The sequence below is a fragment of the Cebidichthys violaceus genome, unplaced genomic scaffold, assembly GCF_023349555.1.
Source record: "Cebidichthys violaceus isolate CVI_PGR_0920_01 unplaced genomic scaffold, fCebVio1.0.p SCAF_31, whole genome shotgun sequence".
NCBI lineage: Eukaryota > Metazoa > Chordata > Actinopteri > Perciformes > Stichaeidae > Cebidichthys > Cebidichthys violaceus.
In genome coordinates, this window is record NW_027176495.1 from 1,087,222 (window position 1) to 1,107,906 (window position 20,685).

Genomic DNA, 20,685 nt, shown 5'->3' on the forward strand with positions numbered 1-20,685 from the left:
CATATAACTAATACCTTTTTATATTATATTTTCTTATATGTTGTTGTCACACACATAATTAACACAAAGATACAGGTACCCTATCATAGGCTGACTTAGCATGATTCAGCCTAGAGTATAGTCTTCCAGAGTTTAACCCACAACCTAGCATGCAAGACAGGTGTTAAAAAATTTCTCATCAGGCTGAGCTAAATAGTAATACTGTTCTCGATCTGAGTAGGGTTCAAGTAAATGTAGGGTGTTTCAAGCTGCAAGTTTCTTGTTGAAATTGCTTCACTGAGGTCAGATAACTGTGCTTGAAATTTCTTAATCATCTGCTTTGGAGCAGGCTCATGGAATCGTTCTTCGGGGTATGTACCCATGGGAACCTGCCAAAAGGACAAAACGAAACAGTAAATCAGATTGACACAGTATTGTGCTTGATACAATTTACTTTAAACACTTAAAACGTGGACGAGTTATACAGAACTTTTATCATCACCGAACCTACCACGTCAGTGTACTTCTCTGTAAGCAGCCAACCCATTGCTGCAAAGCTGACTGTCTCGCCAACATCTGGGAGGGTCTCCAAAATAGTCTTCATGCTCGACTGCCCCTTAGTGGTCGGAGGAGGTTTGCGCAGCAGGAGTGACTCATTTGGCACCCAGGAGTAGTAGTCAAACTAAGTTATGAGAGAAATTTCAATATGTAACAACTTTGATACAAAACTAATTCAATAAACTTATTTGCATGTCAAACATTACATAAATAATTATGTAAATCTACATTGGGAATTCAACCTTTGCACCACTGTAATGCTCAGTGAAAGAAAAAATGGAATGAATAAAAAGCAAATTGCAGACCTGCCAAATGTTTGTTTATACATTTGAATTGTGCAAAACAAACTTACACTTGATCAATCATCAATACATATTCCATTGTCCCAACTAATTACCTGTCCATTGTTTACAGCAGCATGTTGAACTGTCACTGTGAAGATCAGCATGGTGATGAATTTGATCACCTCCTGGACAGTATCAAAGCTTGCTGGAAACCCTGTTGGTAGCATAATTACTATCAGTTAATTATTAGCAATCCCTGTCTTCGTTAAATATTAAAGGCTACAATTAATTTTGTATATATCTTGTGTTTACAAATGACTTCACAACATGGGTTAAATACCTGAGGCTTTGTTTCCTAAGAGGCCATGTGTGAATATCTCACTGATCCATTCCTGCAGCTCAGTGTCTTTACGTACTACACTATCTGAGGGATAGTAGTACTCCACTACTGCCTTCACAAAGCTAGTGAACACAAAATAATTACATTTAAAATGTTTGTATGTGAACAAGACAGAAAGACTCTCAGCTGTTGCTTGTAGAATAAATCGGTGTGGACAGATGTGATATTTATTGAAAGATAACCTGTTGATGATGTTCCACAGCTTCAGGCCATCATCTCTGTAGTAGAAGTTGGGGATGGATTCCAGTCCTCGTGCAGTGATGTTCTCTGGCAGACAGAGGGAGCTGTAGGTCATTTCAGAGAGAGCCCTTCTCATGAGCTCCATCAGTCCGTCATATCCAAGTGAACTCTAATAAATCAATAATGCAGAAATAGTTACCATTAGACACATTTCTTGAAAAAAAAAAGAATTATTCATTGTTAAAAAGTTAAAGGCTATAACTTTGTCTTGCAATGGTGCAATATAATTGGAGTAGTTTGAATTTTCAGAAATATGTATTTTACAGAGCCATACTTTACTTAAAACCCCGTCAGGTCCCAAAAGAGTTGTGCGGCTTGCAGTGTTTACGTGCAGAGTGTACCGGAAGTGTGGAAACAGCAGCTGTGCAGACAAAGGGAAATATTTTAAAAGTCATGTTACGATGCTTATTTGAGCAAACAACAGGCAGCACATGTTGTTTGTGTTGATCACCAAGGGAATCCATAAGCTAACATTCTCATTAAACATCTTATTTTGGATAGAACATTACAGTTATCCAAATAGAATGGCAACATTGGCAAACCTTAATCATCTGAACTAAAGTGAGAAATGTTTTCATGCTTCCAAGGGTAGATTCTTTCAGATACATGAAACTTCATGTCTAAAGACTCACAAGTTATGTTAAAACCTGGAATAGCTCTCTCTCTGATACAGACAGGAAACATGGGACGGGACAGAGAGGGAATTGACAAGCAACAAAGGTTCCTGGCTGTAACTCAAACAAGAAACTTTCTGTTTTATGGTGTTTCTTCACCAGATTTGCAAAAGTGGTTTGTGGTTAAAAAAGGTATCTCTAATACAACATATATTAAATCATTCTAAATATCAACCTGAATAAATCCCTAAAAATAAAAGAAAAAGGAGAAAATTAAATGAAATCGGATGCATCACGAAAATTATCTTTTTTTTCTGAAGGATGCTGAGCAATATGTGAAACTACTTTCCAATTTGACTATACTTTCATATTTCATGGCATATTGGAATGGTTTTGTTAATGTAATATATTGGAAGGGTAGGTGTGCTTACTCAGTTAATGCTTTTAAGGAAGTGTTTTTCTTAACTATTCATGATTATTACCCTACCAATCACTACATGCAGGTATTCTAAAAAGACACAAACACAGACTGCTCTTTCTGTGATGAATATTCTGATATACATATTTTGGCATTGTTCTTTTCACACCAAGAAATGGTATGAATTTTGCAGATTTGTCATTGATCATATCTTAAATGACTCCATCAATAAAAATGCAGGTCATCAGTTCTGATCAAGGGAATAGGTAAAAGAAGTGCACCAGCACTCTGACCTCTGCTGTGTAATCATACCTTATAGAGGGGATGAATCACAGAGAAGCTGCGGAGAGCGGCGACAGTATAGACCTCTGCCAGAAAGTGAGTATTCATGAGGTGTTGGACTGCTTGATGATCCATGGCATCAGCATTTCTAATGAACATCTTGGCAAGCAGCCAGTCAGTCTCCGGGTCACTGGGCAGAAAGATGGGGTTCTGCTCAGAAGGTTGTTGATGCAACTGGAATTTGAAAAATATATATATATTTAGTTTTTGTATGATCAAATTTTGCAACCGGACTTTTGAAAACATAGTAATGTACTGTGGAATGTAATATGATCCTGTGACTAGACCTGTATTGCAATGGGCATCAGTTTGTTTTCTGGGTTCACGTAGAACAAACAGAGACCAGCAGTCACGTGCAGAGGTTCACCATTATAGGATCTAGGGGGTATTCCATCCATCTTCTTCTGGTCACAGAGGAATATATTGCCTTTCTGTATGGGAAAGAAAGACAGAGGAAAGTTTAAGACATCAATAGGTTTCACAGATAATATGATATTGAGATGATAAACACAGAAATTGTCTCCCAAAGCAGAGATTATCGCCAAACTGAAGCAGCTCTGCTTTCATACCTTCAGCTCCTCCTGCAGAGAGCTTCCTTCTTCCAGGAACGGCTTCACCATCTCCTCTGTGACTGGAAAGTTTGGGGGAAGCTCTGAGCAGCGCTTGATCACATTGGGATTGAGTGCGTTCAGAAACTGGTATCCATAAAAGTCATCTTCCTTCCAGTGCTCTGTAACATACTCTGGAAGAATTGCAAATATGATTTATAATATAACATCTATATATCTATCTAATGTCTAACTTTTTTGAAGTACATGTTGATCATAGTCATTGGTTTGTTCCTGAGAGATTTTTACTTTGTAGAAAATGTATTGTTTTACTCACAACATCTAATCTAATGTAATTCGAAATTGTTAACTAATTTTAATGGAGAACTTTATGTAATTCCTATTTAAGATACAGTAGAATTTTATTCAAAACTGACAATAGATGTTGGAACGGTGCTATCACACAGGGCTTCTGTTGTTTCTTTAAATTATTGAACCTTTTTTAACAGACCATATTTCAAAGTAAATTCATAATCATAACTATACAATAAATGTTATACCAAATACATATTTTAGGAAAATATTCTATTCATATTTGTGTGTGTGGGTGCTTGTGTGAGTGCATCCGTGAGTGACCTAATCTTACATTCTACAGCCAGAAACAGCATAAAGTTTTGGGTGCCCAGTTGTGGCAGTGGTGACTCGTACTTTCTTAAAACAACTCTTTTTTGTTAATATTACCATTGACTGCTTGCTGACTCCTCACTTACTACTCTTACTGTAGTACCCCAGGAAGGGCTGCTAGTGGTTACACAGCCTAGTGAGACGGTGTGTTTGGCTAACAGCTAACAGCTAACAGTACTATAGTACACATACAGCTGAGTACATCGCCGCCACTCAGCTGCTGCTACGCGGTCAAACAGCTTGGAGAGTTTAATTTAGTTTTTTGGCAAAATTGTATGAAGCAATGTATATGACGACTTTGAGCAGATTGCCTGGATTCACGCTGCTTGTTTTTCCGAGATTGAATGAAGTGTGCTTACGTGTCTAAATGGGGGTATAGCCAATTATGGGGTGGATTCAGTTGTTTAGACACACCTAGCTATTATCTACACTCTGCTGAGTGATATAATAGGCTAACTAGATAGTGTTCCTTTGGTTATCATTTTGGGTTGATTTTACATTTTTTAAAATCCTAGATGGATGATGGATATATTAGTGCCGAGCCCACTTAATTCATTTAAAAAGCAGTATATCAACTTTTCTTAAAGTGCTTCCATACATATTGTATTAGTATCAGGCAGTATTGTAGAAAGAACTGTTGTTACATTGGAACTGATGATAGTGTCTGCCAAATGCTCATATTCCCTTGTTATGAAATGATGACAATGACATTATTGTTGTGAGTTGCGCTGCAGATGTGGATAATGGGGGAAATAATCTACCTGACATATTTGTCTTTTTACACCAGAAGATGTTTTTCATGTCTTCAATGCTTTCCCATTGTTCAGCAGATCCAAGCAGCCCCTTGAGCTTGAGTTCAATACCACTGAAGTAAGACAGGGTAAAAAAAAAGGTAGACAGAATACATGTTTAAACAGCATACTGACATTGCATGTTTTAAATTTACTTTTTGTCTCAAAACATAGAAAATGTGTCTATAATATATATATATATATATATATATATATATATATATATATATATATATATATATATATATATATATATATATATATATATATATATATATATATAATTGTGTCTATTTTATACTATGTAGACCTACGTTTGCATTTTCACATTATCTGCTTCGGTTGTTTTGGATTTAGAGAAGCGGATTTCAGCTGGGAGCTCAGACGTTTTATTATACTGGTTGACGTGGGGTAGTCCTTCAGCCAAAATTTTCCATCTGAAAAACAAACGCACAAAACAAACCAAAGTTACCAAAAGGCACTTATAAATTTCTCCAGATGAACTTCTGAGACCATAACAGCAGCTGCTACATACTGTACAGCACACATACAAACTTTCTGGTACAAGCTCTTTTTAAGTATCAGCTCCTCTTTGCGGTGGTCAATCAACATGGGATGGTCATCCTCAAAAACCTTCAAGGCTGAGGCGTGAAAAGAACATAACATCAGTAAAGTTTTAAAAGACAGAATTGACAAACTCAATAAAACAAACGTGTGAAAAGAAGTGATATCTATAAATGTCAATATTAAAGTATCTTTAATCAAATATTTTGGGAACTTGAAGCAGACCTCTCCCTCCTCTCAGCTCCACCAGTTCTCCTCTGGAGATCCATCTGTAACAGGGGAAAAGAATGGCTTCTCCTTCAGGAGTCGTCACCACTATTTTGGAGATGTACCACTCATCTTCTGGGAGAAACAAAAAAGGATCTTTCTCCACCTTGACCAGCAGAAGTTTCCCCAGAGACAAATTGGTGCTTATGGTGTAGTTCCCTGTCTTGAAATAAGGATTAATATGAATTTAAACAAACAAATACATTGTAAAACAGTTCAACATGTATGTTAGTGTTGTAAATACACTGAAAATATTTAATATAATATGATATACGTAAGTGTCTAAGAGTACAAATGTCCACACAGACTGGACAGTCTTCTTAAATAATTATTATTATATTAATTATTATATTTTGATATTAAAATATTTAGAAACCTTGATCATCATCAAAGTACATGGTGATAGACAACCATGCTAACTGGCTGGTAAATGCCCATTATAGAACAAATCCTACCTGGTAATATTTAAAATTCCAGCTTTTAAAAAGCAGTGAGTTAGACTCTGACAACTGAATTTAAAGGCATTATGTGACTGTAGCACCATAAAGATGAAATGCCATTAGATTGTGTTTTTAGTGTGATTTTAAATGTAAGCCTGTTAAGATCAACCAAAAATGTATTGTGTGTGAATGTGCGGTAGTCTTTGTAACATCACAGAATGTCAAAGTCAATGCAGTTCTCTTTAGGAATGGCAGAGTGTACAGGTCCAGAGAGAAGCAATGGTAGGCTAGAGTTTAGTTTACACTCCTCCTAGTACAGCCGGTGCGACGTGTTCGTGTGCCAGAAATAGATGTAGTCACGGCATGCGTGTCACGCGGGAAGGCCCCGCAAGTGTCCATAAGAGCTTTTCAATGACTACTTATTATAATACACTGATAATAGCACTATGAACGTTTCTGAGGATTTTACAAAGAAAAAACGTTTTTAAATGCTTCAGGTCTTCAAAATCTACATTTGAGTATATATATTGCCAGCCAAATCAAATTGTTTACAGGATGTTGAACCTTTCTTTCTTTATAATGCATTTACAACTTGACTTCATTTTTTACAGGGTTTGTATAAAGGCAATAGTGGAGTCCATCAATTTGAATTTCCACTTAATTACAATTCCGTCTTGGCTTTGAGGAGGTTAGTTTACAGCGTTAAGTGAGTAAATGTACTTAGTTACATTCCACTAATGTTAACATACATTTATTTATTTACTGTTTTTCCAACTTTAGTTAATACATGTGATAGCAGTGGAGAAGTATACTGTTTCTACTCAATATAATTCTGATAACTAACAACTACTAATATTCTTCCCACCGGCACAGACTTGGTGCCGGTGGGACCAATGAAAATAACAATAACTATCTAGAAATAGCCAATTTTCTTGCTGATGGTCTCATTTACATATGTAGGTCACATAGAGGCATCAGTATTAAATTGAGACGGTTGCATAACCAGTTAGAAGTTCCTTACAGTAACTTAAAGTGTGATAATTAAATAAAGGTAAACGTTTCTTTAATTAGTCATGAAGACAAATACTACCCCAGCATATATGTATGCATGAACAAAAATCATGACTTTGTCCCAGACATAATTTGAGGATGTTCAACAGGATTCAACTTACTGTCCCAGTTGTAAAGTCGATGCCATAGTTGTCCAACTCAGTTCGCTCACTCTGCCCTTCAGTTCCAATTAAGGTGATGAATACGTGGTCCCATGTTCCTGCATATTGCTTGTCACCTGTTGTGACCTCTAGCTTGTACTCAGTCATGGTCAGTCTGGCGAAACTGTCTAGAAAAAGAAAAACATTTAGATCTCTAAATTGCAGAGTGAATGCTCCAATTCTCTCCATAAATACAATAATGACACTCTATATGTATTTTTTTGCTACTGTTTTCACAAAACTTTTTAAATTTGCAAATAATTTATTTACCAAAAGCTTTTGATTGTTTTCCTAAACTACATTTTTTTCTCAACAGGAATACAAAAAATCTTGTTAACACTTAACTTTGTCTAGGATTATCCTGTTTACATGACTACAAGTGTAGTGTTTAAATAATCTACTCATCATACCATGAGGAAAGATAAAGAAAGTTCCTACCTACACCTTCAGATTGAAGCTGTTCTGTGGTCTGTGTTCCTGCTTGTTGGGTTTCCTGACTCTGGAGGAGTATAAGTACTGAATTGAGGGCGGGCTGGTACCAATGATTTTCTCTGCAGTCCTGACTTTCCGTTGGAGTCTGTTCCTGTCCTGTTTGGTGGCTCATCCAAACCAGAACAGGCTGGATTATTGCGTTGTAGAACTGGATCAGCAGCTCCTTAGGCAGGTTGAACTTCCTGACTAACCAGTTGAAGTGTCTCTACAGTGCGTTGGCTTGGTCTGTAGCCGGTGATTCTTGTTTTCAGCAGATATACGTGTAGCTGTAGGGTAAGGGTCAGGATTAGCTGAACTAAACCATGCGTTATATTCCTACTCTGAAATTTTCTACCACATTAACTAATGTCTGCTACAACAGACCACTTACTAGTACTTACACAGAAATAGAAACAAGGGACAAGGAGACAACAAGGCTGGACAGATAATAATAAATAAACGTGTATATTCGAGTCAAGTGTTCTGTAAATCGTAAACAAAACAAATTGTGCAAATATATACATACCAAATAGATATACATGGTAAATAGTAAATGGACTTGTAGTTGTACTACACTTTTCTAGTCTTTCGACCACTCAGAGCGCTTTTACACTACACTACACTACCTGCCCATCAGGACTATCTAATCATTCATACCATTAATACACCGCTGGGTTAAGTGTGTTGCCCAAGTACATATCCAAATGGATTTACGGAGCCAGGGATCGAACCGCCGATCCTCTGATTGAAGGAAGACCCGCTCTACTACTAAGCTACAGTTTGCGGGTGCATGGACTGAATGATTATGTACAGTATGCATATTTAAAGATGACTATATTTTGTATAAACATTGTGTAGGATTTATATTGATAGTGACAGATGATATATACATATTAAAAAGCAAATTGTGCTTTAAAAACTGTAAAATTATAATCTATTACAGCAGTAGTGTATATTTTGGTGGATTAATGACGGTGTATGACTGATGTTAACTGTTCATCAGAGTGACAGCCTGTGGGGAAGGAACTGTTCTTGTGTCTGGTTGTTGGTGTACAGTGTTCTGTAGTGCCTCCCAGAAGGGAGAGATTCAAACAGGGTGTGAAGGGTTTCCTGACTCTGGAGGAGTATAAGTACTGAATTGAGGGCAGGCTGGCACCAATGATTTTCTCTGCAGTCCTAATTTTCCATTGTAGTCTGTTCCTGTCCTGTTTGGTGGCTCATCCAAACCAGAACAGGCTGGATTATTGCATTGTAAAACAGGATCAGCAGCTCCTTAGACAGATTGAATTTCCTCAGCAGCCAGTTGATGGGGCTCTACAGTACGTCAGCTTGGTCTCTAGCTGGTGATGTCCTGCAGGCCTCTCCAACCCCACGCAGGATTGTTGAATGAGAACTTGTTTTTCAACTTTTCAGAGTAGCTGCTCTTTGCTACTCTGATCTCCTTTGTCAGTGTGTTCCTGGCCTTTTTGTACAAGACTTTGCCCCCACCACTGCAGGCTTCTTCCATGGCATCCATTTTAAAACAAAAACAATATCTGTTTATATTATCGTTTCAGCACCATTTTAGAAATAATTTCGCTGCCTGAAAACGTATATCACAATGATCATTAACGTTCACTTGGCATACACATGTCAGTGTAAACAAGAAGCAGATTGTCTGGTTGGTTGCTGGGTTACAGAAAGTATTATTGTACTTTCTATAGTAAATGGTTTGATACCTAAGATCTTCCTCTACATTTTCCACACACGCACTCAAGCAAACAATTTTAGTGGAAAAAAAAAGTTTTATTTTTTAAAGCAGTTACTATTTCTCTCTTTCAGACACACATCAAATTTACTTTCAAAATAAACAGTTCCAAATCAAAGTTTTACCAGATTATGGGCCAAGAAATGTGGTCAACACACGTCTCTCACTGGTTTCCCCTCAGTTTCATTGTTGTCTGTTCTCACTAGTAGCTCTGCCGGGTGGCTGAAGTCCCTGTCGCACTGGGGAGCAGCATTTATATTTTGGTTCATTTACAGTTTATTTGTGAACGTCACAATAGTTTTATTGAAATATGCATAACCATAGATAAGAAATGGAAATTCTTTGGTTTTATGTCCATCGCCTTTCTCAGAGCCGCAAACCGTGCCTTCAAAGGTCCACTCCGTACGGCTGATAATGCTGCTTGACACGCCACAAAGTGCTTGCCTCCTGCGCATGTAGGTAGTGTTAGAGAAATTCACTCGAGGCCGATGTAAAAATCATTATCACAGGACATTTATTCTTGAAAGAAGGAGACAGAGTTGAAACACATACAAGTCATGCATCAAGGCTGCTCAGAGGTCTCTTTCTGAGTCTCTGATATTTATACTGCGGCTAACACACAAGTGCGCTGACACAGAATCATTTGCATAAAGCTACGTTCTTCTCCCCTTCCGCACAAGCAAACGTCATCTTGACGTTTAGTAAGATTTACAATCGCCCCTTACAGTAGGTCAGAGTGACTGCTAAACGAGGAACATCTGAGATAACAAGTGGGAAGAGAGTTCACACAGGAGCCACAGACTTCACAGAGCCTTGTATGTGTTAAACCATTAGAACAGATCGTTCTAAAAAAAAAAAATTCTCCAACATTTCCCTCTTGTTTATACAAAGTATAACTACTGGATTAGAATAAAAATAAATGAATGCATGTCCAATCAAACAAGTAATATATGAATGCATTAAAGCCAAACATCAAAAACAATAAAGAAAGAATATAATCAAAAACACACATATTTTTATGTCATACAGATTATCCTAAGACTAACATTTTAAAGACAAAGGAATGTTTTCACAAATATGCTGTGTACTGTCGCTTCCCAGCCTCTCATCACCTTGGTTGGAAATCTGTAAGTACACAGAGTCTGTTCATTAATTTCAACATCAATTCATCACTGTATTAGCCCTCTCAACACGGTATGAAAGTACAATGAAGACAAACCAAACATCCTGTAGACTCCTCCCTTCCTCACCAGCAACACGTCTTGACCCTTCTACCGTATTGTTGCCCACCAAAATAGTACTGATTCAAACCCCGTAGCAATTTGATTTCCCCTAGGGACCCCAATGTCATCTATGTACACAGACTGACTGAAACTGCCAGTTGGCACTGACCTTTAATGGTCATGGCCTGTCTCTAGGAGGTTACGCAAGGAGGCGCCATCCATAAGCAATGCATAGAATGGCCTAACCACTGTGCCAACGCACACGTTCCGCTCCAATGCTCAGACCGAAGTCTCTTACCTCCACAGAACCACTAGGTGTCAGCCCTGGGCATCGTCCATATCCATCAGTTGTCTGTGTGATGTTTTACATACATTTGCACCATTCCAAGGTTTGAAACACGGTGGTATCTTGTTTTAACAGTTGGGAACAGATAGTGCAGAGTGACTCAATTGTTGTTATTAGGTGGTTTGAGGAGGAGAAAACAATTTGTAAGGCACATTTGGAACCTGTTGGATCATTTTCTGGTGTCAGGCGGAACGGAATTGTTCCCAGCGTGTAATGTTAGTGTGGTTGTATTCTGTATTATTAATTGTCAATTTTATCTGCCTGAGGATTATGTTTCGCACATACAGTACATGCTAGACAACATTTTTTGTAAGCCAGCGAAATTAGCTGGCCTTGATGGTTTAGATCCAGATTTTTTACAGAGTTCTTCATAGAATCATCACAATGTGTCATCATTGCTCAGCAGATATTTACTGTTTTGGACTTTGGCCTCTTTGATGTATATCATGAGTCCACACTGAAACATGTACTTCCAAACCTGCTCATTTATGTTATTCCTCAACATATGTCTATGTAACAAATAATTAACACAAAGATACAGGTACCCTATCATAGGCTGACTTAAATGATACAGCCTAAAAAATAGTCTTGCAGAGTTTAACCCACAACCCAGCATGCAAGACAGGTGTTAAAAAGGTATTGCTATTGTTGCCTAATGCAGAGAGATACAAAAGGCTCATCAGGCTGAGCTAAATAGTAATACTGTTCTCGATCTCAGTAGGGTTCAGGTATAGGTAGGGTATTTCAAGCTGCAAGTTTCTTGTTGAAATTGCTTCACTGAGGTCGGACAACTGTGCTTGAAATTCCTTAATCATCTGCTTTGGAGCAAGCTCATGGAATCGTTCTTCGGGGTATGTACCCATGGGAACCTGCCAAAAGGACAAAACAGTAAATCACATTGACACAGTATTGTGCTTGATACAATTTATTTTAAACACTTAAAATGTGGACGAGTTATAATGAGTGTTTATCATCACCAAACCTACCACGTCAGTGTACTTCTCTGAAAGTATGCAAACCAATGCTGCAACGCTGACTGTGTCACCAACATCTGGGAGGGTCTCCAAAATAGTCTTCATGCTCGACTGCCCCTTAGTGGTTGGAGGAGGTTTGCGCAGCAGAAGTGTGCCATTTGGCACCCAGGAGTAGTAGTCAAACTAAAATATGAAAGAAATTTCAATATATAACAACTTCGACAGAAAACAAAGTCTATAAACTTATTTGCATGTCAAACATTACATGAATAATTATGTTAATCTGCATTGGGAATTCAACCTTTGCACCATTGTAATGCGAAAGAAAAAATGGAATGAATAAAAAGCAGATTGCAGACCTGCCAAATGTTTTATACATTTGAATCGTTAAAACAAACTTACACTTGATCAATCATCAATACATATTCCATTGTCCCAACTAATTACCTGTCCATTGTTTACAGCAGCATGTTGAGCCGTCACTGTGAAGATCACCATGGTGATGAATTTGATCACCTCCTCGACAGTATCAAAGCTTGCTGGAAACCCTGTTGGTAGCATAATTACTATCAGTTAATTATTAGCAATCCCTGTCTTCGTTAAATATTAAAGGCTACAATTAATTTTGTATATATCTTGTGTTTACAAATGACTTCACAACATGGGTTAAGTACCTGAGGCTTTGTTTCCTAAGAGGCCATGTGTGAATATCTCACTGATCCATTCCTGCAGCTCAGTGTCTTTACGTACTACACTATCTGAGGGATAGTAGTACTCCACTACTGCCTTCACAAAGCTAGTGAACACAAAATAATTACATTTAAAATGTTTGTATGTGAACAAGACAGAAAGACTCTCAGCTGTTGCTTGTAGAATAAATCGGTGTGGACAGATGTGATATTTATTGAAAGATAACCTGTTGATGATGTTCCACAGCTTCAGGCCATCATCTCTGTAGTAGAAGTTGGGGATGGATTCCAGTCCTCGTGCAGTGATGTTCTCTGGCAGACAGAGGGAGCTGTAGGTCATTTCAGAGAGAGCCCTTCTCATGAGCTCCATCAGTCCGTCAATTCCAAGTGAACTCTAATAAATCAATAATGCAGAAATAGTTACCATTAGACACATTTCTTGAAATAAAAGAATTATGCATTGTTAATAAGTTAAAGGCTATAACTTTGTCTTGCAATGGTGCAGTCTAATTGGAGTAGTTTGAATTTTCAGAAATATGTATTTTACAGAGCCATACTTTATTTATAGTCCCGTTAGGTCCAATAATAGTTATGCGGCTTTCAGTGTTAATGTGCAGAGTGTACCGGAAGTGTGGAAACAGCAGCTGTGAAGACAAAGGGAAATATGTTAAAAGTCATGTTACGATGTTTATTTGAGCAAACAACAGGCAGCACATCTTGTTTGTGTTGATCAAAGGAATCCATAAGCTAACATTCTCATTAAAAATCTTATTTTGGATAGTTATCTAAATAGAATGGTGGGGCTGGACTCAAATATATCTTGGTCTGCACTATTAAGACCGTTGCTTACTAGAATGAACACATACACAATTGGTTTACTCGAGAAAAGAGCCTCTGTTTGATGGGCCTTTCAATGTGCTGTCTTTTCTATACAAGTCTATACAAAATACTCAAATGATGGTGGGTCAAGGTTCACTTTAAAAATTTGAAGAATCATATGCAAATGTATTCTATAGTCTTAATGCCTGTATATCAGAAGGGCAACATCCCATATAGATGTAGGCATTAAAACGTGGTCAGACTGTGGACTTCACGAACATAACATCAAAAACGCAACATTGGCAAACTCTTAATAATCTGAAATGAAGTGAGAAATGTTTTCATGCTTCTAAGGGTAGAGTCCTTCAGATACATGAAACTTCATGTCTAATGACTCACAAGTTATGTTAAAACCTGGAATAGCTCTCTCTCTGATACAGACAGGAAACATGGGACGGGACAGAGAGGGAATTGACAAGCAACAAAGGTTCCTGGCTGTAACTCAAACAAGAAACTTTCTGTTTTATGGTGTTTCTTCAACAGATTTCCAAAAGTGGTCTGTGGTTAAAAAAGGTATCTCTAATACAGCATATATTAAATCATTCTATATATGAACCTGAATAAATCCCTAAAAATAAAAGAAAAAGGAGAAAAATATTTTGTTTTTCTGAAGTATGTTGAGCAATATGTGAAACTACTTTCCAATTTGACTATACTTTCATATTTCATGGCATATTGGAATGGTTTTGTTAATGTAATATATTTGAAGGGTAGGGTGCTTATTCAGTTTGTAAGTTTAAGGAAGTGTCTTTCTTAACTATTCATGATTATTACCCTACCAATCACTACATGCAGGTATTCTAAAAAGGCACAAACACAGACTGCTCTTTCTGTGATGAATATTCAGATATACATATTTTGGCATTGTTCGTTTCACACCAAGAAATGGCATGAAATTTGCAGATTTGTCATTGATCATATCTTAAAAGACTCCATCAGTAAAAAATCAGATAGGTAAAAGAAGTGCACCAGCACTCTGACCTCTGCTGTGTAATCATACCTTATAGAGGGGATGAATCACAGAGAAGCTGCGGAGAGCGGCGACAGTATAGACCTCTGCCAGAAAGTGAGTATTCATGAGGTGTTGGACTGCTTGATGATCCATGGCATCAGCATTTCTAATGAACATCTTGGCAAGCAGCCAGTCAGTCTCCGGGTCACTGGGCAGAAAGATGGGGTTCTGCTCAGAAGGTTGTTGATGCAACTGGAATTTGAAAAATATATATATATTTAGTTTTTGTATGATCAAATTTTGCAACCGGACTTTTGAAAACATAGTAATGTACTGTGGGATGTAATATGATCCTGTGACTAGACCTGTATTGCAATGGGCATCAGTTTGTTTCCTGGGTTCACGTAGAACAAACAGAGGCCAGCAGTCACGTGCAGAGGTTCACCATTATAGGATCTAGGGGGTATTCCATCCATCTTCTTCTGGTCACAGAGGAATATATTGCCTTTCTGTATGGGAAAGAAAGACAGAGGAAAGTTTAAGACATCAATAGGTTTCACAGATAATATGATATTGAGATGATAAACACAGAAATTGTCTCCCAAAGCAGAGATTATCGCCAAACTGAAGCAGCTCTGCTTTCATACCTTCAGCTCCTCCTGCAGAGAGCTTCCTTCTTCCAGGAACGGCTTCACCATCTCCTCTGTGACTGGAAAGTTTGGGGGAAGCTCTGAGCAGCGCTTGATCACATTGGGATTGAGTGCGTTCAGAAACTGGTATCCATAAAAGTCATCTTCCTTCCAGTGCTCTGTAACATACTCTGGAAGAATTGCAAATATGATTTATAATATAACATCTATATATCTATCTAATGTCTAACTTTTTTGAAGTACATGTTGATCATAGTCATTGGTTTGTTCCTGAGAGATTTTTACTTTGTAGAAAATGTATTGTTTTACTCACAACATCTAATCTAATGTAATTCGAAATTGTTAACTAATTTTAATGGAGAACTTTATGTAATTCCTATTTAAGATACAGTAGAATTTTATTCAAAACTGACAATAGATGTTGGAACGGTGCTATCACACAGGGCTTCTGTTGTTTCTTTAAATTATTGAACCTTTTTTAACAGACCATATTTCAAAGTAAATTCATAATCATAACTATACAATAAATGTTATACCAAATACATATTTTAGGAAAATATTCTATTCATATTTGTGTGTGTGGGTGCTTGTGTGAGTGCATCCGTGAGTGACCTAATCTTACATTCTACAGCCAGAAACAGCATAAAGTTTTGGGTGCCCAGTTGTGGCAGTGGTGACTCGTACTTTCTTAAAACAACTCTTTTTTGTTAATATTACCATTGACTGCTTGCTGACTCCTCACTTACTACTCTTACTGTAGTACCCCAGGAAGGGCTGCTAGTGGTTACACAGCCTAGTGAGACGGTGTGTTTGGCTAACAGCTAACAGCTAACAGTACTATAGTACACATACAGCTGAGTACATCGCCGCCACTCAGCTGCTGCTACGCGGTCAAACAGCTTGGAGAGTTTAATTTAGTTTTTTGGCAAAATTGTATGAAGCAATGTATATGACGACTTTGAGCAGATTGCCTGGATTCACGCTGCTTGTTTTTCCGAGATTGAATGAAGTGTGCTTACGTGTCTAAATGGGGGTATAGCCAATTATGGGGTGGATTCAGTTGTTTAGACACACCTAGCTATTATCTACACTCTGCTGAGTGATATAATAGGCTAACTAGATAGTGTTCCTTTGGTTATCATTTTGGGTTGATTTTACATTTTTTAAAATCCTAGATGGATGATGGATATATTAGTGCCGAGCCCACTTAATTCATTTAAAAAGCAGTATATCAACTTTTCTTAAAGTGCTTCCATACATATTGTATTAGTATCAGGCAGTATTGTAGAAAGAACTGTTGTTACATTGGAACTGATGATAGTGTCTGCCAAATGCTCATATTCCCTTGTTATGAAATGATGACAATGACATTATTGTTGTGAGTTGCGCTGCAGATGTGGATAATGGGGGAAATAATCTACCTGACATATTTGTCTTTTTACACCAGAAGATGTTTTTCATGTCTTCAATGCTTTCCCATTGTTCAGCAGATCCAAGCAGCCCCTTGAGCTTGAGTTCAATACCACTGAAGTAAGACAGGGTAAAAAAAAAGGTAGACAGAATACATGTTTAAACAGCATACTGACATTGCATGTTTTAAATTTACTTTTTGTCTCAAAACATAGAAAATGTGTCTATAATATATATATATATATATATATATATATATATATATATATATATATATATATATATATATATATATATATATATATAATTGTGTCTATTTTATACTATGTAGACCTACGTTTGCATTTTCACATTATCTGCTTCGGTTGTTTTGGATTTAGAGAAGCGGATTTCAGCTGGGAGCTCAGACGTTTTATTATACTGGTTGACGTGGGGTAGTCCTTCAGCCAAAATTTTCCATCTGAAAAACAAACGCACAAAACAAACCAAAGTTACCAAAAGGCACTTATAAATTTCTCCAGATGAACTTCTGAGACCATAACAGCAGCTGCTACATACTGTACAGCACACATACAAACTTTCTGGTACAAGCTCTTTTTAAGTATCAGCTCCTCTTTGCGGTGGTCAATCAACATGGGATGGTCATCCTCAAAAACCTTCAAGGCTGAGGCGTGAAAAGAACATAACATCAGTAAAGTTTTAAAAGACAGAATTGACAAACTCAATAAAACAAACGTGTGAAAAGAAGTGATATCTATAAATGTCAATATTAAAGTATCTTTAATCAAATATTTTGGGAACTTGAAGCAGACCTCTCCCTCCTCTCAGCTCCACCAGTTCTCCTCTGGAGATCCATCTGTAACAGGGGAAAAGAATGGCTTCTCCTTCAGGAGTCGTCACCACTATTTTGGAGATGTACCACTCATCTTCTGGGAGAAACAAAAAAGGATCTTTCTCCACCTTGACCAGCAGAAGTTTCCCCAGAGACAAATTGGTGCTTATGGTGTAGTTCCCTGTCTTGAAATAAGGATTAATATGAATTTAAACAAACAAATACATTGTAAAACAGTTCAACATGTATGTTAGTGTTGTAAATACACTGAAAATATTTAATATAATATGATATACGTAAGTGTCTAAGAGTACAAATGTCCACACAGACTGGACAGTCTTCTTAAATAATTATTATTATATTAATTATTATATTTTGATATTAAAATATTTAGAAACCTTGATCATCATCAAAGTACATGGTGATAGACAACCATGCTAACTGGCTGGTAAATGCCCATTATAGAACAAATCCTACCTGGTAATATTTAAAATTCCAGCTTTTAAAAAGCAGTGAGTTAGACTCTGACAACTGAATTTAAAGGCATTATGTGACTGTAGCACCATAAAGATGAAATGCCATTAGATTGTGTTTTTAGTGTGTGATTTTAAATGTAAGCCTGTTAAGATCAACCAAAAATGTATTGTGTGTGAATGTGCGGTAGTCTTTGTAACATCACAGAATGTCAAAGTCAATGCAGTTCTCTTTAGGAATGGCAGAGTGTACAGGTCCAGAGAGAAGCAATGGTAGGCTAGAGTTTAGTTTACACTCCTCCTAGTACAGCCGGTGCGACGTGTTCGTGTGCCAGAAATAGATGTAGTCACGGCATGCGTGTCACGCGGGAAGGCCCCGCAAGTGTCCATAAGAGCTTTTCAATGACTACTTATTATAATACACTGATAATAGCACTATGAACGTTTCTGAGGATTTTACAAAGAAAAAACGTTTTTAAATGCTTCAGGTCTTCAAAATCTACATTTGAGTATATATATTGCCAGCCAAATCAAATTGTTTACAGGATGTTGAACCTTTCTTTCTTTATAATGCATTTACAACTTGACTTCATTTTTTACAGGGTTTGTATAAAGGCAATAGTGGAGTCCATCAATTTGAATTTCCACTTAATTACAATTCCGTCTTGGCTTTGAGGAGGTTAGTTTACAGCGTTAAGTGAGTAAATGTACTTAGTTACATTCCACTAATGTTAACATACATTTATTTATTTACTGTTTTTCCAACTTTAGTTAATACATGTGATAGCAGTGGAGAAGTATACTGTTTCTACTCAATATAATTCTGATAACTAACAACTACTAATATTCTTCCCACCGGCACAGACTTGGTGCCGGTGGGACCAATGAAAATAACAATAACTATCTAGAAATAGCCAATTTTCTTGCTGATGGTCTCATTTACATATGTAGGTCACATAGAGGCATCAGTATTAAATTGAGACGGTTGCATAACCAGTTAGAAGTTCCTTACAGTAACTTAAAGTGTGATAATTAAATAAAGGTAAACGTTTCTTTAATTAGTCATGAAGACAAATACTACCCCAGCATATATGTATGCATGAACAAAAATCATGACTTTGTCCCAGACATAATTTGAGGATGTTCAACAGGATTCAACTTACTGTCCCAGTTGTAAAGTCGATGCCATAGTTGTCCAACTCAGTTCGCTCACTCTGCCCTTCAGTTCCAATTAAGGTGATGAATACGTGGTCCCATGTTCCTGCATATTGCTTGTCACCTGTTGTGACCTCTAGCTTGTACTCAGTCATGGTCAGTCTGGCGAAACTGTCTAGAAAAAGAAAAACATTTAGATCTCTAAATTGCAGAGTGAATGCTCCAATTCTCTCCATAAATACAATAATGACACTCTATATGTATTTTTTTGCTACTGTTTTCACAAAACTTTTTAAATTTGCAAATAATTTATTTACCAAAAGCTTTTGATTGTTTTCCTAAACTACATTTTTTTCTCAACAGGAATACAAAAAATCTTGTTAACACTTAACTTTGTCTAGGATTATCCTGTTTACATGACTACAAGTGTAGTGTTTAAATAATCTACTCATCATACCATGAGGAAAGATAAAGAAAGTTCCTACCTACACCTTCAGATTGAAGCTGTTCTGTGGTCTGTGTTCCTGCTTGTTGGGTTTCCTGACTCTGGAGGAGTATAAGTACTGAATTGAGGGCGGGCTGGTACCAATGATTTTCTCTGCAGTCCTGACTTTCCGTTGGAGTCTGTTCCTGTCCTGTTTGGTGGCTCATCCAAACCAGAACAGGCTGGATTATTGCGTTGTAGAACTGGATCAGCAGCTCCTTAGGCAGGTTGAACTTCCTGACTAACCAGTTGAAGTGTCTCTACAGTGCGTTGGCTTGGTCTGTAGCCGGTGATTCTTGTTTTCAGCAGATATACGTGTAGCTGTAGAGTAAGGGTCAGGATTAGCTGAACTAAACCATGCGTTATATTCCTACTCTGAAATTTTCTACCACATTAACTAATGTCTGCTACAACAGACCACTTACTAGTACTTACACAGAAATAGAAACAAGGGACAAGGAGACAACAAGGCTGGACAGATAATAATAAATAAACGTGTATATTCGAGTCAAGTGTTCTGTAAATCGTAAACAAAACAAATTGTGCAAATATATACATACCAAATAGATATACATGGTAAATAGTAAATGGACTTGTAGTTGTACTACACTTTTCTAGTCTTTCGACCACTCAGAGCGCTTTTACACTACACTACACTACCTGCCCATCAGGACTATCTAATCATTCATACCATTAATACACCGCTGGGTTAAGTGTGTTGCCCAAGTACATATCCAAATGGATTTACGGAGCCAGGGATCGAACCGCCGATCCTCTGATTGAAGGAAGACCCGCTCTACTACTAAGCTACAGTTTGCGGGTGCATGGACTGAATGATTATGTACAGTATGCATATTTAAAGATGACTATATTTTGTATAAACATTGTGTAGGATTTATATTGATAGTGACAGATGATATATACATATTAAAAAGCAAATTGTGCTTTAAAAACTGTAAAATTATAATCTATTACAGCAGTAGTGTATATTTTGGTGGATTAATGACGGTGTATGACTGATGTTAACTGTTCATCAGAGTGACAGCCTGTGGGGAAGGAA

At 37.2% G+C, this 20,685-nt stretch overlaps 2 protein-coding genes across 2 annotated transcripts; both read right to left on the minus strand.

Annotated features, from left to right (window-relative positions):
- Window positions 1-9: 9 nt before the first annotated feature.
- On the minus strand, window positions 10-7,448 carry LOC137882259 (hydroperoxide isomerase ALOXE3-like). Its single transcript, XM_068724457.1, has 14 exons — window positions 7,302-7,448; window positions 5,648-5,852; window positions 5,394-5,499; window positions 5,173-5,295; window positions 4,829-4,932; window positions 3,405-3,577; window positions 3,123-3,266; window positions 2,806-3,009; window positions 1,736-1,822; window positions 1,404-1,570; window positions 1,162-1,283; window positions 935-1,035; window positions 491-661; window positions 10-368 (listed from the first exon to the last, which is right to left on the minus strand). Exons 1-14 carry the CDS (start codon window positions 7,446-7,448, stop codon window positions 189-191), a joined length of 2,034 nt encoding a protein of 677 aa, XP_068580558.1. The 3' UTR covers window positions 10-188.
- Window positions 7,449-10,049: 2,601 nt separating this feature from the next.
- Window positions 10,050-19,296, minus strand: LOC137882260 (hydroperoxide isomerase ALOXE3-like). The gene is made up of 14 exons (XM_068724458.1): window positions 19,150-19,296; window positions 17,494-17,698; window positions 17,240-17,345; window positions 17,042-17,141; window positions 16,693-16,822; window positions 15,269-15,441; window positions 14,987-15,130; window positions 14,670-14,873; window positions 13,348-13,434; window positions 13,018-13,184; window positions 12,776-12,897; window positions 12,549-12,649; window positions 12,114-12,284; window positions 10,050-11,996 (listed from the first exon to the last, which is right to left on the minus strand). The coding sequence occupies exons 1-14, from the start codon at window positions 19,294-19,296 to the stop codon at window positions 11,817-11,819; spliced, it is 2,037 nt and encodes a 678-aa protein (XP_068580559.1). The 3' UTR covers window positions 10,050-11,816.
- Window positions 19,297-20,685: the final 1,389 nt, after the last annotated feature.

What these genes read in the sequence shown, in the direction of transcription:
- LOC137882259 (XM_068724457.1), bottom strand. Translation starts at nt 7,448, where the DNA reads ATGACTGAGTACAAGCTAGAGGTCACAACAGGTGACAAGCAATATGCA. An exon ending in TGATGCCCATTGCAATACAG is followed by an intron (nt 3,010 to 3,122) that starts GTCTAGTCACAG and finishes TTCAAATTCCAG; the next exon opens with TTGCATCAACAACCTTCTGA. An exon ending in CTGACGGGGTTTTAAGTAAA is followed by an intron (nt 1,571 to 1,735) that starts GTATGGCTCTGT and finishes TTGATTTATTAG; the next exon opens with AGTTCACTTGGATATGACGG.
- LOC137882260 (XM_068724458.1), bottom strand. Translation starts at nt 19,296, where the DNA reads ATGACTGAGTACAAGCTAGAGGTCACAACAGGTGACAAGCAATATGCA. An exon ending in TGATGCCCATTGCAATACAG is followed by an intron (nt 14,874 to 14,986) that starts GTCTAGTCACAG and finishes TTCAAATTCCAG; the next exon opens with TTGCATCAACAACCTTCTGA. An exon ending in CTGTGGAACATCATCAACAG is followed by an intron (nt 12,898 to 13,017) that starts GTTATCTTTCAA and finishes TGTGTTCACTAG; the next exon opens with CTTTGTGAAGGCAGTAGTGG.